General features: G+C 52.7%; 4 protein-coding genes across 4 annotated transcripts; 1 reads left to right on the top strand and 3 right to left on the bottom strand.

Moving 5' to 3' along the window:
- Positions 1 to 695: 695 nt before the first annotated feature.
- On the bottom strand, positions 696 to 1,667 carry Z520_05575 (uncharacterized protein; the record flags this gene model as incomplete). Its single annotated transcript, XM_016776078.1, has 1 exon — positions 696 to 1,667. The coding sequence occupies one exon, from the start codon at positions 1,665 to 1,667 to the stop codon at positions 696 to 698; it is 972 nt and encodes a 323-aa protein (XP_016633237.1).
- A 932-nt stretch (positions 1,668 to 2,599) lies between these two features.
- Z520_05574 (uncharacterized protein) lies at positions 2,600 to 5,500 on the bottom strand (the record flags this gene model as incomplete). Its single annotated transcript, XM_016776077.1, has 4 exons — positions 2,600 to 3,995; positions 4,051 to 4,388; positions 4,440 to 4,927; positions 4,984 to 5,500. The coding sequence occupies 4 exons, from the start codon at positions 5,498 to 5,500 to the stop codon at positions 2,600 to 2,602; spliced, it is 2,739 nt and encodes a 912-aa protein (XP_016633236.1).
- A 2,378-nt stretch (positions 5,501 to 7,878) lies between these two features.
- Positions 7,879 to 8,674, bottom strand: Z520_05573 (uncharacterized protein; the record flags this gene model as incomplete). The annotated part of the gene is made up of 4 exons (XM_016776076.1): positions 7,879 to 7,988; positions 8,043 to 8,240; positions 8,290 to 8,409; positions 8,467 to 8,674. The coding sequence occupies 4 exons, from the start codon at positions 8,672 to 8,674 to the stop codon at positions 7,879 to 7,881; spliced, it is 636 nt and encodes a 211-aa protein (XP_016633235.1).
- A 683-nt stretch (positions 8,675 to 9,357) lies between these two features.
- Z520_05572 (uncharacterized protein) lies at positions 9,358 to 13,937 on the top strand (the record flags this gene model as incomplete). The annotated part of the gene is made up of 8 exons (XM_016776075.1): positions 9,358 to 9,412; positions 9,469 to 10,229; positions 10,285 to 10,514; positions 10,648 to 11,036; positions 11,092 to 11,180; positions 11,231 to 13,009; positions 13,070 to 13,232; positions 13,294 to 13,937. 8 exons carry the CDS (start codon positions 9,358 to 9,360, stop codon positions 13,935 to 13,937), a joined length of 4,110 nt encoding a protein of 1,369 aa, XP_016633234.1.
- Between the last annotated feature and the right edge of the window lie 390 nt (positions 13,938 to 14,327).

Here is a 14,327-nt window from a genome sequence, read left to right as displayed (position 1 = left end):
CCCCCCGCGGTTTTTGCCATCCCTAAACCCGCCCGGAAAAGAAGAACAAGACAAGACTCTTGCTAAAAACTAGTTCTTCTGTGGGGTGATTAGATGCTGGCCGTTTTTTTCCTCTGGTTCGCCATGCGCCGCTTCGACCGCCATCGCCAGCACAGGTCCGGCGGGCTCATCGACGCGGCCGTCCTGGGCGCCGGGCTGGGTATTCGCTCGCTGTAGCACGTCTTCGCGGGATTCGGGTTGGGTTGGGTTGGGTAGGGATAAGGGCAAGGGTAAATTTGGGTAAGGTAGGGCAGGGACATGGGTGGTCTATATACGTGCGGGATTTTATGGGTTTATTAGCGGGCGACGGCGTTCTACGGTCGACGGTTCTACGGTCTACGGTCTACGGTCTACGGTCTACGGTCTACAGTCTACATATATGCGTGATGATTGATGTCAGTTACATGAAGCAACAGATGCCCTATTACATGGTACAACGATGCCAGATGCGTTGGGTACTTAGAAACACCACATACAGAGAAAGAAGATGTGTATTCCCAACATGCTGTCAATTTCGACATTGCTCCTCCGTTCGCCCAGCAAGACAATGTTGGTTACCCCATTTGCTGCCCAATCTCCTCTAACCAGGGGCTCCAATCAAGATCAGACCTCCATCCTCTCCTCCTCCTCCTACATAAGCCAATCTCGACACGTTTCTATGCTTGCACCCCTGCTGCTGCTCCTGCCCGGCTCCTCACCCCCTCGGCAGCAGCGCACTCGACCGCAAAGCCCACGCACCTGGCCACCCAACCGGGACCCCAATAACTCAACTCGATACAATGCGGCGCGCCCAGGACGACACCGCTCTCGACCCTGGGACTTTTCGTAAACTCCTTGGCAAAGTCGTGGACCGTGTCCCTCGAGGCCTTCCACAGGGCATCGTGTTCACCCATGCCATACATGACGGGCACTTGCACCCTCCTGGCATAATCCAACCAGTAGTCCGACCAGTGGAACGAGCCGTCTTCAAACTCGCCCAGGGACATGGACGTGTTCAATTGGTCCCCGATGGCGAGAATCTCGGGAGAGACTCTCCCCAAGGTTGGGTCGCCAAACATGGGACCGTCTTTCAGTTCCAGGGGCCAAAAGATCCGGCCATCCACGACCCCGTGCTCGACAATGTGTTGTGCACTTTCGCGAGGACGGCCGTGAACCGTGCCCCAGCCGGACATGATCAGCCCGGCAAGTGGGTACTGGTCCCTAGGTTCTTCTGCATGGAGAGCCGAGGCCACGATAGCCCCCGGAGATCCCAAAGAGTGCGCCAGGATGACCATGGTAGTTGCGCCCGAGCTCCTCCCAAACTCTTGCCATATCTTGGGCAGGATGAAGCGGTGGAGGTATTTGCCTTCTTCCTGCAGGAACGTCGATCCATGTGGCACGGGAGGCAGTCCTGTACTCTCTCTGTAACCGGGCCTGTCAATGGATACAAAAGGCACTCCGAGGATTTCTGCCAGTCTTAGCGCCGAGTTGGTTGTACCGCCGGCGTCAAAGTACCTCGAGAAATACGTCCCACCGTGTACCCCGACCATCAAGGGTTGATAGTGAGGCGTTGTGGAGGTTCGAGTCGGCAGCGAGAGAATGCCGGAAAGCTGAGCGCCATTTGCCAACGACAATGTAAAGGGCTTCATTATCGTTCTTGGTGCCTGTAATTGAGTTGCCGGGGCAAGATCAAGTGAATTGTCGGCTTCTGATGGGCTTCTGGAGAAATGCTGCGAAAGCCCTGGTGGATGCAACAGCCGTGTGATGTGGTATATATTATTTATTTCCCCATATCCATGTCCTGACTCACGATCCAAGTAAGACAAACAGAGCTTCCGTGGTCGCCATGCAGTCTCGTCCACTGACCCGTTCTTGCCCCGATTCATGGTGGAGCAATCGTGGAGACTCGCCGACATTCGTACCTATACTCGGTACCCCGCTAATCTCATATGCTGAACTCGTATATGCGGGGATGGTCGAGAGATCCTGTAGATAACAATGTAAGTCAAGTGCCTTCACTGGACCCGAATACAAAATCCCTATTTGAGCGAGAAGCGGGCCTACCTGAACAGAGACATCTATCTGCAATATCACACAGTTTCTGCTCGTTAGCCAACATATGGTCCGGAATAGACATTGCCCCGCCACATTTAAAAATGTATCATCCCAAAGATGACAAGGAGAGACTGAGCTGGGCTTCAAGACTTTTCGATTGGCAAGTGTAGAGTAACCCGCTAACGCCCTGGTGACAGGAATACTTCGTTGCAAAGCCTTTCCCAGAAGACTGTGTTCCTCCATGTGTCTCGGACGTTGCTTGCCGCGCGGAAAACCATATTGTAATGCTGCCATGTCGCGATTCCCCCAGTAACGTATAGACAGCGACGAACCAAACTTCCATAACGATTGTGGTATCTCAAAACTGCAAACACGTAGGAACTTGTACGAAAAATCTCGACTATTACCACGGAGTATGTTTGCGCAGATCGTGAGATGCATTTGTTCCAATTACTGACATAGAGAGCCATCCCTTAATTCGTCTCGTTTCGACAAGCGAGCTCTGTCCATGTGCCACCTCCCAGTCTTAACTTTCTTGTTGGACCACGTCGTGGTAGATCTTGGAATCCTCGTTGAGAGCTGGTGTCGCAGGGAACTCTCCTGGCACATGGAAGTCTCTGGTGGTCATATGCTTGCTGTAGATATCCGCCGGCTTGACGATATAATCCGTTGGTGCAGTCTTGGAGGTTCGAGGGCCAGTATAGACACCATTGGCATCGAACATGGTGTCACTCGTCGCGCCATGACCAGTGCTTGTAGGCACAGTTGACAAAGTTCCCGTCTCTGTTCCTGAAGATACGGTATTTGCCACGGCCGAGCTCGGCGCTGTGGTTGTTTCGCTCATTGCCCGCGGCCCAGACGGTGCGTCTACAGGCGCTGCAGTTGCCACGGGTATGGGGGCAGAAGATTCTCCATAGCGTGGTATTGCTGATTCGCCATCTAATTGTTGGGCAGCTGTTGCTGTCTGCTTCTCCTGCTGATGCTCGTTATGATGATGCATTGCGCCAGCGGCCAACGCCGCGCCTCCCGCACCTGCAGCGATGGGTGCCATCCATTCACCGTACTGGCTCGCGTCATCGTGGGGAGAGATAGGTTGACGATTGGGGAGTATATTCGGATGGTGGCCTGGAGCATACTGGCTTGTCGTGTTCATCTGCGAAGTCGGGCCATTGACTGGGTGAGCGTCCGTTTGTAGATCCGTATGCTTTTCTGTGGTATTGGCAAAAGGTACTCCGCTGCCTGGCAGAGCCCCTGCTGCTGCTATCACATCACGGTCTGGGTCAGAACTCTCTCCACTAGAGGGGGACAGCGGAGCTTGTAAGCCGCGCTGGACGTTGAGGTCAGATGGAAATCGCCCACCTGGTGCTGGTCGTTGTGGAGGACGCCACCCGGCTTCGGATCTGGTGTCCTCCATGTCGTCCAACCCAGCCGCACCGAGTCCACCGGCGCCAGCGGCGGCAGCAGCGGCGGTCGCGGCTCCATCAGCAGATGTCCCGCGAACAGCAGATGTTCCTCGAACGGACTGTTCACCGGAAAATGCAACGCGATCAGCCTCGTCGTCCTCCATTTCGCCCTCTGAGCTGATAATGCTCGCGGGTTTGACGCTATTTCCAGAAAGCGATCGAGCGTGCTGCCTGCGAACAAACTCATTGCGTTCCTCGCCTCGCTTTTCAGTAAGCTCTTTGATGTCGTTGAACCACGCTAACATAGTTTCGTGGGATTCAGCTCGAAATACCCAAGCGTGCCCGCGGTGCATTGAGCCGGTCTGTCGGCCCTTGAGCATGAATTTATGAGACGAAGACTCGCCCTCTGAATGAGCGCCCAATTTCTGCTCGGGCAAGTACAACGACATGACCGGCGACTGGAATGCGATTCGATCTGCCGACTTGAATTCGTGGAGATGTGTGGGAGACAGGACGTACCTGAAAGGCGCAGTTAGCAACAGTGGTCGCAGGATCAGTGCTACGCTCTACTCACCATCCAGGAGTGTAGTTCTTTAAATATTTGCTCTTCCGCTCGAGCATTCCGCTCCTCACTTCGATAGCTGCGGGATGGTCTTTTCCAGGATAGATAATGTGAGAAACTTGTCGAATCGGGGTCCTGGGGTCCACCATTTGACTGTTATTCTTGGTGAATTCGTCCCATTCATGATCCTTGACCATGGACAAAGGTCCGTCCTTAAGCTTCTCAGCTGTGTCATAGGCGTCGTCGGCTTCGCGGCGCAGGATGCCTGCAAGCACATTGTACGCTTTCTGGATTTCGCCGACCACGATAGATTCCAGCTCTCGGCCAGACGCTTCGAGGTTGAGATAGGCCTGTCCATGTTAGCCCAAGGAACTGCGCCGCAGCTCGGCGAACCATCCTACCCGATGCAAATAGTTCTCTTCATCAATCTGTTTCTCGATCTGCTTGTCGACGGCCATCTTGACCAGGAAAGGGTCACCCTTTCCTCCGGTCGTTGTTGCGTCGTGATCAACCATACCCAGCGACTCCTGGAGGGACTGGATCGCCCTTTTGCTAGCTTCCTTTTCCTTGTCTACTGAATTCTTAAAGTCACCAGACAAGCTTTTGATCTCCTTAATCTTCTGTTGAAGATCACTACGCAGACCCGTGAGTTGTATAATGACCTCGTTCTCGAGGTCTCGAGCCTTGTTGGCTTCGTTAAGTCCTTGTTTGTGAAAGTCTCGAAGAATGTATGCGGCATCGCCGATACCACCAGATGTCAAGAAGTTGGAAGGTATAGTGCTGTTGTTGATGACGTTGGAGGTCGACATGAGCGCCTTTGCCCGTGTCTCGTACGTCTTGTGCAGTTCGCGGAAGTAATTGATCAAATCCTTGAGGACCTTACGCCATGCTGCTCCAGAGATCAGTAGAGGAATCACCGGCTTGGTCAAAAGGAAGAGGGGATACCTTGAAATCGCGCTGCCAGGAGCTCTGTAGGATTTCCGGTAGTCGGGACTGGACAGTAGAAAACACTGTTGCTCTCTTCGGTTTCGGTGTACTTCTCCTTTTCGGCCACTGGCAGGCTTCGCACGGAACCAGCATAGCTGCTTCTTTTGCTAGCAGTCCTTTTCAGACTTGCGCTCTTGTGAAGAGAAGCCTTCTTCTTCAATGTCCCGCCTCTCGATGGCAAGAGAGTCTGCGACCCTGACATATGCGAATCGGTCCGAGGGAGCTCCGGAGACTCCTGGTTTTGCTGGACGACTTCATCATGCAGATCGGCGGCTTGCGCTACGGCGTCTGGATCCTGCAGTAAACCGGCTTGAGAGTGGTTTGGATGCGAGACGGTGTCAGTGCGCTGGGTGCCGGCATAGGATACGGGTCGAGAAGATAGTCTAGCACTCGGTGCTCGCGCGATGGAATGTATCGAAGCATCGGGGTGAGCGCTTTGGACGGGTGAAACAGGAGTGATAGGTCTTGAGGACATGATGACTAGGCCAAGATAGAGACGTGAAAGCTCGGTTGGAGAGCTATCTGCAGGTCATTGAAGTCTGGTTACACCGGCAAGTCTCGTATGAGAGCTATGTCGTGAGCGGCATCTTGGAACAGACAAAAGGGTTTCGAGTATTCAGCACACTTAGTCTGTGTGAAAGTCCGAAAGGTTTCAAACGGAATGGCAATCGAGCTGAGACGGGGAGCTCAGACGAGGGGAGTCGAGACCAGGGAAATGAAATGCGACAGGCTGCGACAAGCGGCACCAGGGCGCGAAAATGGATGACGTCGATTTCAAGAAAGAAGAGTCAAGAAGGTTGCGATGATGAGGGCAGTCGAGGGCGGGCGGGAGCGTCGACGTTGAGGTGGACAAGCCAAAGGCAATAAAAACGGTGAAGTCAGTGCCCGCTTGGGAAAGATTTGGGGCACTGGGTGGGTGCTTCTGTGGGTGCTTCTGGGAGGTGGAGGCGCGGATTGGGGCCTTCCTTGAAGTTGCTCAGTGCCACCGGCACGGCGGGAACAAGTCGTCGAATCGCAACAGGTGCTGGTGGCCTGTGGAGAGCCTGGAACGAGAGGGGGGAAGGTCCGCCCAAGGGTGGTGGATTAGGCGGTTGGCTAGCTGGCAGCTGGCCAAGGACTATGGGAAGAAGTGCTAACTGGGGGCCCCCTCGGCGGTTGGCGGCGTGGGCGGTTGGCGCGCGGAGCTGCTGATGAGCTCGAACTGCTCGAGATTGAGTGCTGAGCATCGAGTAGCAGTGGAGTGACGAGGGTTTCTCCTGACTGCAAACCCAAGCGTCACCAGCCACCACAAGCGTCAGACAATTGTGATGTAATTGCTCTCATTATTCGCTTTGTCTTCATTGCCTTGTCCTGCTACAACCACCTGATACCTTGTTACAGAGGTGCTTGCGAGAGCACGACAGGATGGACAGGATAACCCGGTCTTTCTTTCTGGATCGCCGGTTGAGCATTGCCGAGGGTTGTCTTGCAGGATCAACCAAGTCGACAGCTCTCGTGGTAGCTAGCTGGTCCGCAGTTGCGTCGCTAGCCACATGAACTATTTGAGGGAACCACTCACCCCGCCAAAGACTGGGCACCATGAACAGCTGAATCTCTTAGGCGCGGCTGGCTCCCGAGCCTGGACGACCTTCTTAACCCAAACCAGAAGGGAGCTATCTAAGCAATGAGCAATGAGCACTGCTATCAAGGGCGTGCAGGATACCACGGGAAGACTCGCAGCAGGAGGAAACTTGCTCCGATGGATACTGAGGATACTGAGGATACTGCCGGGGGTATTGGGAGGGTACCTAGGTATACCTGGGTAAATCTTCGCCTTGCTCATTGCGGTGGCTGGACCAGTGGCATTGTCTGATGATTCATGTGAAATGGCTCCATGGTCCAGCTGCCCACCCAAAAGGCAAAAGCTCAGAAAATCGGCACATCAGTCATCATTCTTTCATCTTTGCGTTTCGTGACTCTCGATCCACCAGTGCGCTGGTCCGTTGCAGCATCGTATGGAGTCCTCTAGTCAGCTATTAGCAAGCTCTTCGTTGATTAGCCCTGTTTGAGAAGTTCAATCGAGCAGAACAACCGCCGCTGGATGCCCTAGAAGAGATCTGAACAACGACAGAGTACTCGACCCTCGTGTTTCGATGGAGGTTTGGGCACATTCCTGTGTGTTTTGAGGTTTGGTGTGAGGTACAAAAGTGTGGCGTGATTGCTGGCAACCCGCGGATCAGCGTCATTCCAAGGCATGCTTTCACCACCACTACCGAGTAGAACCTGCTGGTATAGCAATAGCAACCGCCCAAGCCATTTTGTCTGGGGCAGCTAGACATAAGATCCCAGATTAGGCCACCGCTTTTTTGCATGCTCCTAATCCCTCCATGTAGAGAGATTTTGGTCCGGCTTTGGTTAGACTTGCTTACTGACGCACATGCGTTTGCTGGGCTCATCCATCCCCTTGTATCTAATCAGTCTGGTCATCATTCGGTAGCGGTAGTTTGTTGCTTTTCCCAAAGAGTGATGAATGGCAGGTCTAACTGAGCCACATGATGATGCACATGCAGCTATGGTTCACCAAGTCTCAGGGAGAAGCTGCCTTGGTAGCCTCATCTTTCGAGTTTCAAGACGAATGTAAGCGTATGCTTTCGAACATCTTGGTATAATTCGGTTATGTACAAATGATTTCGTGCCCGTCGAGCCGATCCTTCAAAAGCAGCCCTGCGAATGGTGTAACAAGCCTGCCTGCGATCCTTTTCTTGAGCAGTTTAAACCAACACTCTGTAGCCTTGTTCGCTAGCACGATCGCCCGGGCATAAGGTTCGGAGATCTGGACCCAGTTGTATCTTTTGGGCAAGGAAGGGTCGCGGTTCATATCCCAGGTGCTGACTTGCCCTCGTAATAAGGCGGTTGGACATCGAAACCGTATCTTTCCTTAATTCTCTGCTTCCGTCGTTCCTCATACCCTGGTCCGTAAATGCCTGAAACCATGTGAATCAGCCGCCTGCGAAGGTTATCTTGTCGAGTGACCTTACCTCGTCCTTCTCCCAGTTCGTTGATTGTTTCATTGAGGGGCCTTCTGAACCGAGTCCTGGCCTCCTCTTTATGTGTCAACCGGTCATCGAAGGCCTTGTCTGAAGCTGATTCGAACATTGAGCGGCCAGTGTAGCTGATCACGCCCATTGCGGTGCCAAGGGCTAAAGCACTACCCAGCGTCGATGTCATTGACCGTTCTGCTGCCAGTTAGCAATGCCCCTTGTCATCTGGTTTTAAGTTCCATACTCCAGAGGCCGTTCAAAGAGCCAGCAATGGTACCACCAATCACATGGTTAATGTAATCGTTCTTTTCTCGTAGGTTTGCGGAAGCCGTGCTCGCGAACTGGAATGTTCCTCCCATTGCCGCTGAAAACGATCAGAATCTATTTTGCCTCAATTGTCATGGAAAGATCCCATTCATACTGAGTAGACCAATTGTCCTCCCAAACCGTGTAAACACCCCAAAGGCACCGATTTGTTCCTTCGCGACAGTGTTCTGGACAGAGGCAATGAAAAGACCCGCAGCACCAGTTAATGCAGCTGAGCGCGCTGAAATGCCCAGAGCATCCTGAGCTTGATACACGGGTTCGTCGACATCGTAATTCGGCTGCGGGTCCACCAAGTCCCCCATGGCTGCGATTCTGGATGTCGGAGAAGAGGGCAACCAGGTTCAAGTCATCCGAAGCTGGGTCAGGACGATATCGACAAGGTGGAAGCGGAGAAAGGGATAGCAGGCGAGCTGTAGATGGGAAGTTGACTTGATCTGAGTATTATGCGGATCGGCCTCAATGCTGAAGCTCGCAGTCAAGGCAGGATCCTCGCTCGCCTCGAATCCAGCGCATTGGCGGCAAGTTTGCCGAGGAGATTTCCCAAACCAAACCATAGCTGCGCCGCCTTACGCGCCCCCGGATTTGGAATCTACGGCTTCTCGAGTCGCATATGCATTTCGCCATTCGCAGGCTGCTACGAATACACGCTTCTCCCCGGTTATGGTAGAACTTCCTGGACTCTTCTGGCACCTAGCATATTGACTGCACATATGATTTGGACTGTCTGACGCTTCTTCTGTCACTGCTCGACAGAAGACTGCGGAGGTGACGGTCTTGGGGAAGATCCAGTTCAGTTCTCTGCTCCGTTGCTCGAATCCCAGTTTCAACCATCTATTACAGTAGTCACCCGGTTCCGAATCTCCCTCGCCCGCATGAGCCTAGATCATCCGTATTCCGCTCTGTCTAGATCCGGCGACAGGCCATTTGCACGCCTGCCCTCATTGCTGGCTCGGAGAGCTGGTCAATCGCTTTCGAACCGACTTGCATGGCCGGCGTGCAAGGCAACATCCGGTCCTTCATTGCGCCGATCAGAGGGTCTGGTGCGTAGACAAGAAACAGAGCCAAAGAGATACTGTATAGTAACGAGATCCCACAGGTCGAACTGCCCCAGCATTCCTTGAGGATTTAACACTCTACGAGCCATGGCGGGACTCCGAGGACCTCCCAAACCTGCTGGCTGATTCTCCTCTCAAGTTCATTCATGTCCCCTATTTGGCCGACCTCCTACCTCTTCAGGGCTGCAGACACAAATTTGGTCTGAAGCCGAGACAGTCTGAACCTCCCGCATTGGACGAGAGGCCCGGTCCGCAGTCAATATGGAGCATTGCAGCTTTCTGTCAAGTGTGCCGCGTGCATCTTCATGTCAAGGTCGATTACACCATCAGATTCAACAACGGCCCCTGTCCGAGCGTTGAGCATCCTCTCCATCACCTGGTGAGATCAGATTTTCAAGAGCCGCTGGAAAAGAATGCGTGGGAGCGCAGGAATCCGGACTCTCAAGATGAAATATACTCCTACCGATGTTCTTCCCGTACCTGCTCCGCCACCGTTACCGTACGTTACAGCCCACCGGTGCTGCGTCCTAGCGACATTCATACCCTGACCGATCATTCGCTGCTTCGTCAGAGAACAGAGGACGCTTTCCGCGAGCGAGAAGGACATACAGAGGGGATGCGGCACCCTGGGCCAATGGACGTCCTGCATGACCTTCGAGCATATCTGAGGAACTCCTGGCGTGCAAGAGATGATCCAAAGTATAGATCAATCAACCTGTCAAATCGGAGATTCATCGTTCGATTTGGACCAGAGGGCAGTGCTTGTAAGGATGTCCTGGAGCACCTAGGGTTCCAGCTTGTGGTAGGTGGAGAAGTTGCGGATCTTGATATATGTATATTGACTCCATGTCTATCAGCCCGGGGATTGCTGGATGGTCCCAGAACCAAATTTCGAGGAGAACCTACCGTACCAGAGTCCCGTCAACCTCTGGTTAGACAATGCCGAACACGAGTTGACGGCTCTTCTTTTGTCGCGTCCCTATGAAGAGCGACAGCAACTGCAAGATGTCACCCCTCCTGTGCCCGCTGAAAGGGAACTTTCACGGGCCCTAGGGTGTCAGGACTGTGAGTCGCCTGCCCGCGTCGGGTTGAAATGCGCTAATGTATCGCAGATGACACGCATCCAGGCAGCAGGACTGCTAAAATCGCTCCTGAAATGAAAACTTCGTACAGGCGACCCCCTTCCCTTGTTATCGTGGAGCAAGCTAACGTGGACGTAGTCCTTTCACTGCTCTTGGTTGTCCGATGGATTTGTCTGACCAACTTGTTGCGAAAGCGTACCATTGGCAGGTGCAAACAGATCCTCCAAATGCACATTTGTATCTCACCAACCTCAAGTACATTGGGAATCAACGTCAGAGTGAAGCTTTAGAGACTGAAGCTGTATTAGAGACCTCACGGGGCCGGTTTGATACAGAAATGTTGGATGAAGCATATAAAGCCTTTCATTTGACCGGCCTTGGAGGTCCGGTCAGCGACGAGGACATCATCGGCTCATTTACAGCTCAACTGGCAGACTCACCGGGCCACGAACATCAACTGAGAGATTATCTCCGCATTATAGGAGTTCATCGTGACAGTAAACGCATCACAGACACTGCGATGAACAGTGAGTCGGCGCTCATCGTTCGGTTGAGATTCAATTACTCACATAGTTACCACAGTTATTGACAGCTACGAGTCAGCACTTGCCTTCCTAGATGCCGATCCCACAATCGAAGACGAGCACATTCAAGCTTTGTTTGCTGTCAAGGTTTGTCGCGTACTTATTTGTGGCTTGATCCGCGCTGATATGTGTTTCAGACAAACGAAAACAAAGCCCTAGAGGAGCAAGCCATTCAAGCCGTTCGCCTAATTGCCCAGCACCGCAAAAGTCGCTTTCTATCCAACTGGATTGACTCCGGATTTTCCAACGAAATGCAGAGCCACATGGAGCCTGCTGAAGGCTACCAAGCCCTTCAGATTGACAACCGTGAGATTGACGATGAAATGATCCTCTATCAGTACAATATAGCCGTCGACGAAAATCCCGGCAGTGTGGACTACTACAACAGAGCGCTTGCCGCTATCGCCAAAGGCCGGAATAGCTCGATTTTGTTGGATCACTTACACAGCAGGGCCCCCCAAGAACCCCAGGGCAAGCCGGAGGAACCTGTTGGACTCGAAAATATTGGGAATACCTGCTATTTGAACAGCTTGTTGCAGTTCCTGTTTACAATGAACCAGGTGCGACAGTTGGTTCTCAACTTTGATGAATACAAGATGCCCTTGGACGAGAAGAGCATGGAGCAAAAGCGCGTTGGACAGCGAAAGGTTAGCGTCAAAGAGGTCCAAACTGCGCAGAGATTTGTCGACAGCCTGGCGTCTCTGTTCCGCGGCATGATACAGACACCCCGTTCATCCATCAAGCCGGAGCAGGAGCTGGCCCGATTGACCCTGGAGACCGAAAGTGTCAAAGAAAAGATGCGTCGAAGGTCAACACTCAAATCGAATGAGCGGCCCAGCTTAGGCTCAATCGGTACGCTACCTGCTTCAGGTCTTGCGCCAGTAGTTGACTCTGAGGCAAATGGGATAACGGATACTACAATTATCCAGTCTCCAACCGACACTATGGCCGCCAACGTTGACATGACACAAGATGCCAACACGTCGAAGGTGGATACAAGAGAGGACGCAGGTACCGAGGTCCAGTATGTCGACAATCTCGCAGCCAACGACAGTGGCAGTGAAGCCACTTTGGTATCAACGCCTGACGACGACCGGAATATGCTCGTGGAGACAGACGAACATATGTCAATTTCGGACAACAAGGAGAATGTGTCACCTTTTAAGCCTACGACAACATCGGTGGCCCTGTCTCCTTGGACGGGGCAGCCTCTTACAACAGCAGCGCCAATGATTTCAAGTGCTCAATCAGAAGCAGTGTCGGGAAATACCGATGAAAAGGCTTCCGGTATAGATCCGGCATTGTTGAAATACGCCCCACCCCCTGGAAAGCCACCGCCAGTGCCTCCACGGAAACCCGTCCAGAATACTACAACCACGCTGGAAGAGTATGCACGTCAACAAGATGTAACCGAAGTCATGAATCACTGCATCATCCAGCTGTCTTACGCCATGCGGCCTACAGGGTTTGACAAGTCGGGAGAGCAACGCGACGAAGTGCACGATCTATTCTTCGGGCAACAGGTGGTCCATAGCCAACCTGAAAAAAAAGCACCCCAGGCCCTACCGTTTCTCAATATCATCACGCGTGTGTTCCATCAGCCCGTTGATGTATATGCTGCGATTGACAATGAGTTCGATCTCCAAGATGCGCAAGATGGCGCAAAAGCCTATACCTCAATCGTCAGTCTGCCGCCGGTCTTGAGCATAGCCTTGGACCGAGTGTCATGGAACAACGAGATAAAACGTCAAGAGAAGCTGAATTATCACGTCGATGTTCCAGAAACCATCTACATGGATAGATACCTTGAGACTTCGGCTGGCTCTGACCTAATGCAAAGACGACAGCAGACGTGGGAGATTAAGAAGGAGTTAGCATCACTTGTCGCACGGAGAGACGAGCTTGAGGAAAAATATGTTAGATTATAAGGCCCTCCGTTGATGGATTGAAAATTTGCAAGCTAACATCATGCGCAGGGCAAATCTGCAGATATCCCGGGTCTTCTCGAAGATGCAAAGCTTGTCTTGGAATATCTGGCAGAAGTACCTGGAGACCAAATATCAGGCGAACTCGACATCAGTCCAAACGCCATCGCTACTCTCGGTATCTTAGCTGAAAATGCTCGTTCTGAGCTCGAAGGTAAAGATTTCCTTTCCTTCTATCTCCACCTGACGATGAAGTCTTAACCTCTCGTCCACAGAAATCCGTGCCCGCGTATCCCACCTCTCCCAACAAATCAAAGAATCCTTCGTCGACATGCGCAAGCACCCTTACCGCCTGCACGCGGCGTTCTTCCACCGCGGCTCCGCCGGTGGAGGCCACTACTGGGTGTACATATACGACCACAAAAAAGAGGTATGGCGGAAATACAATGACGATCGCGTCTCCACTGTCACAAATCTGAACGAGATTTTTGGAAACCCATACGCACAAACCCAAACCCAAGGTCAACAACAGCCAGCCAGCGCGAGTAGCTTGAACCCGCCTCCGAACCCGTACCTCTTGATCTACCTGGATGCAGATCGGATCGATGACCTGGCGGAGACGGTCAAACGGGAGATTGTGAATCCGCCCCATGATGCGGCCCCTACCGTCCCGGAACGTACAGACCAGCCTCAAAGCCAGATGACAGCTATGCCACCCACTCTGAAATTAAGCAACGGCGGGGATGTGACAATGCTGGAGTATGCCAACGGTGGTGAGCAGGCCCAATCATCCTCGCAATCAGAACCTTCCTCCGCCGCCCTCGACAGCTCCTCCCAACCAAGGGACGACCCGAGCGTGCGGAAGGAAGGGCATTGGGATAACAGCCAGCTGATGATGGATAGGAAGATTGACTGGTAAAGAGACAGCCGGTGGCCAAGGAGACGCTTGGTGGAATCTACAGCCGCTGTTATGAGAGAGAGAAACACTTGGTGCACTGCAAGTCTTTGGCCATCCCCCGCTCGCTGTAAGAGCAACAAACCAAATCAATCACTTGCCAGCATTGTGGTCTCAGCAAGGTTGAGAGGGAAAGAAAGTGCTTGTCAAGACATGGCTAGATCTCCAACGCAAAAAGAGGGAGGAGGGCTCTGTAACTAATGTATGTAAACTCGAACCGGCGTCAATGAGAACCATTTAACACTCGTGTGTACTTTCGCATGGTAATCTTCACCGGTTGAGTCCGGTCTCTGTGTTTGAAGTTTTAAGCACCCAGAAAGTAGAGACGCAAAAAATTTTCCAGGAGTCTTTGCT

This window comes from Fonsecaea multimorphosa, assembly GCF_000836435.1.
Source record: "Fonsecaea multimorphosa CBS 102226 unplaced genomic scaffold supercont1.9, whole genome shotgun sequence".
Classification (NCBI taxonomy): Eukaryota; Fungi; Ascomycota; class Eurotiomycetes; order Chaetothyriales; family Herpotrichiellaceae; genus Fonsecaea; species Fonsecaea multimorphosa.
This window is presented reverse-complemented; position numbering and strand designations above follow the sequence as displayed.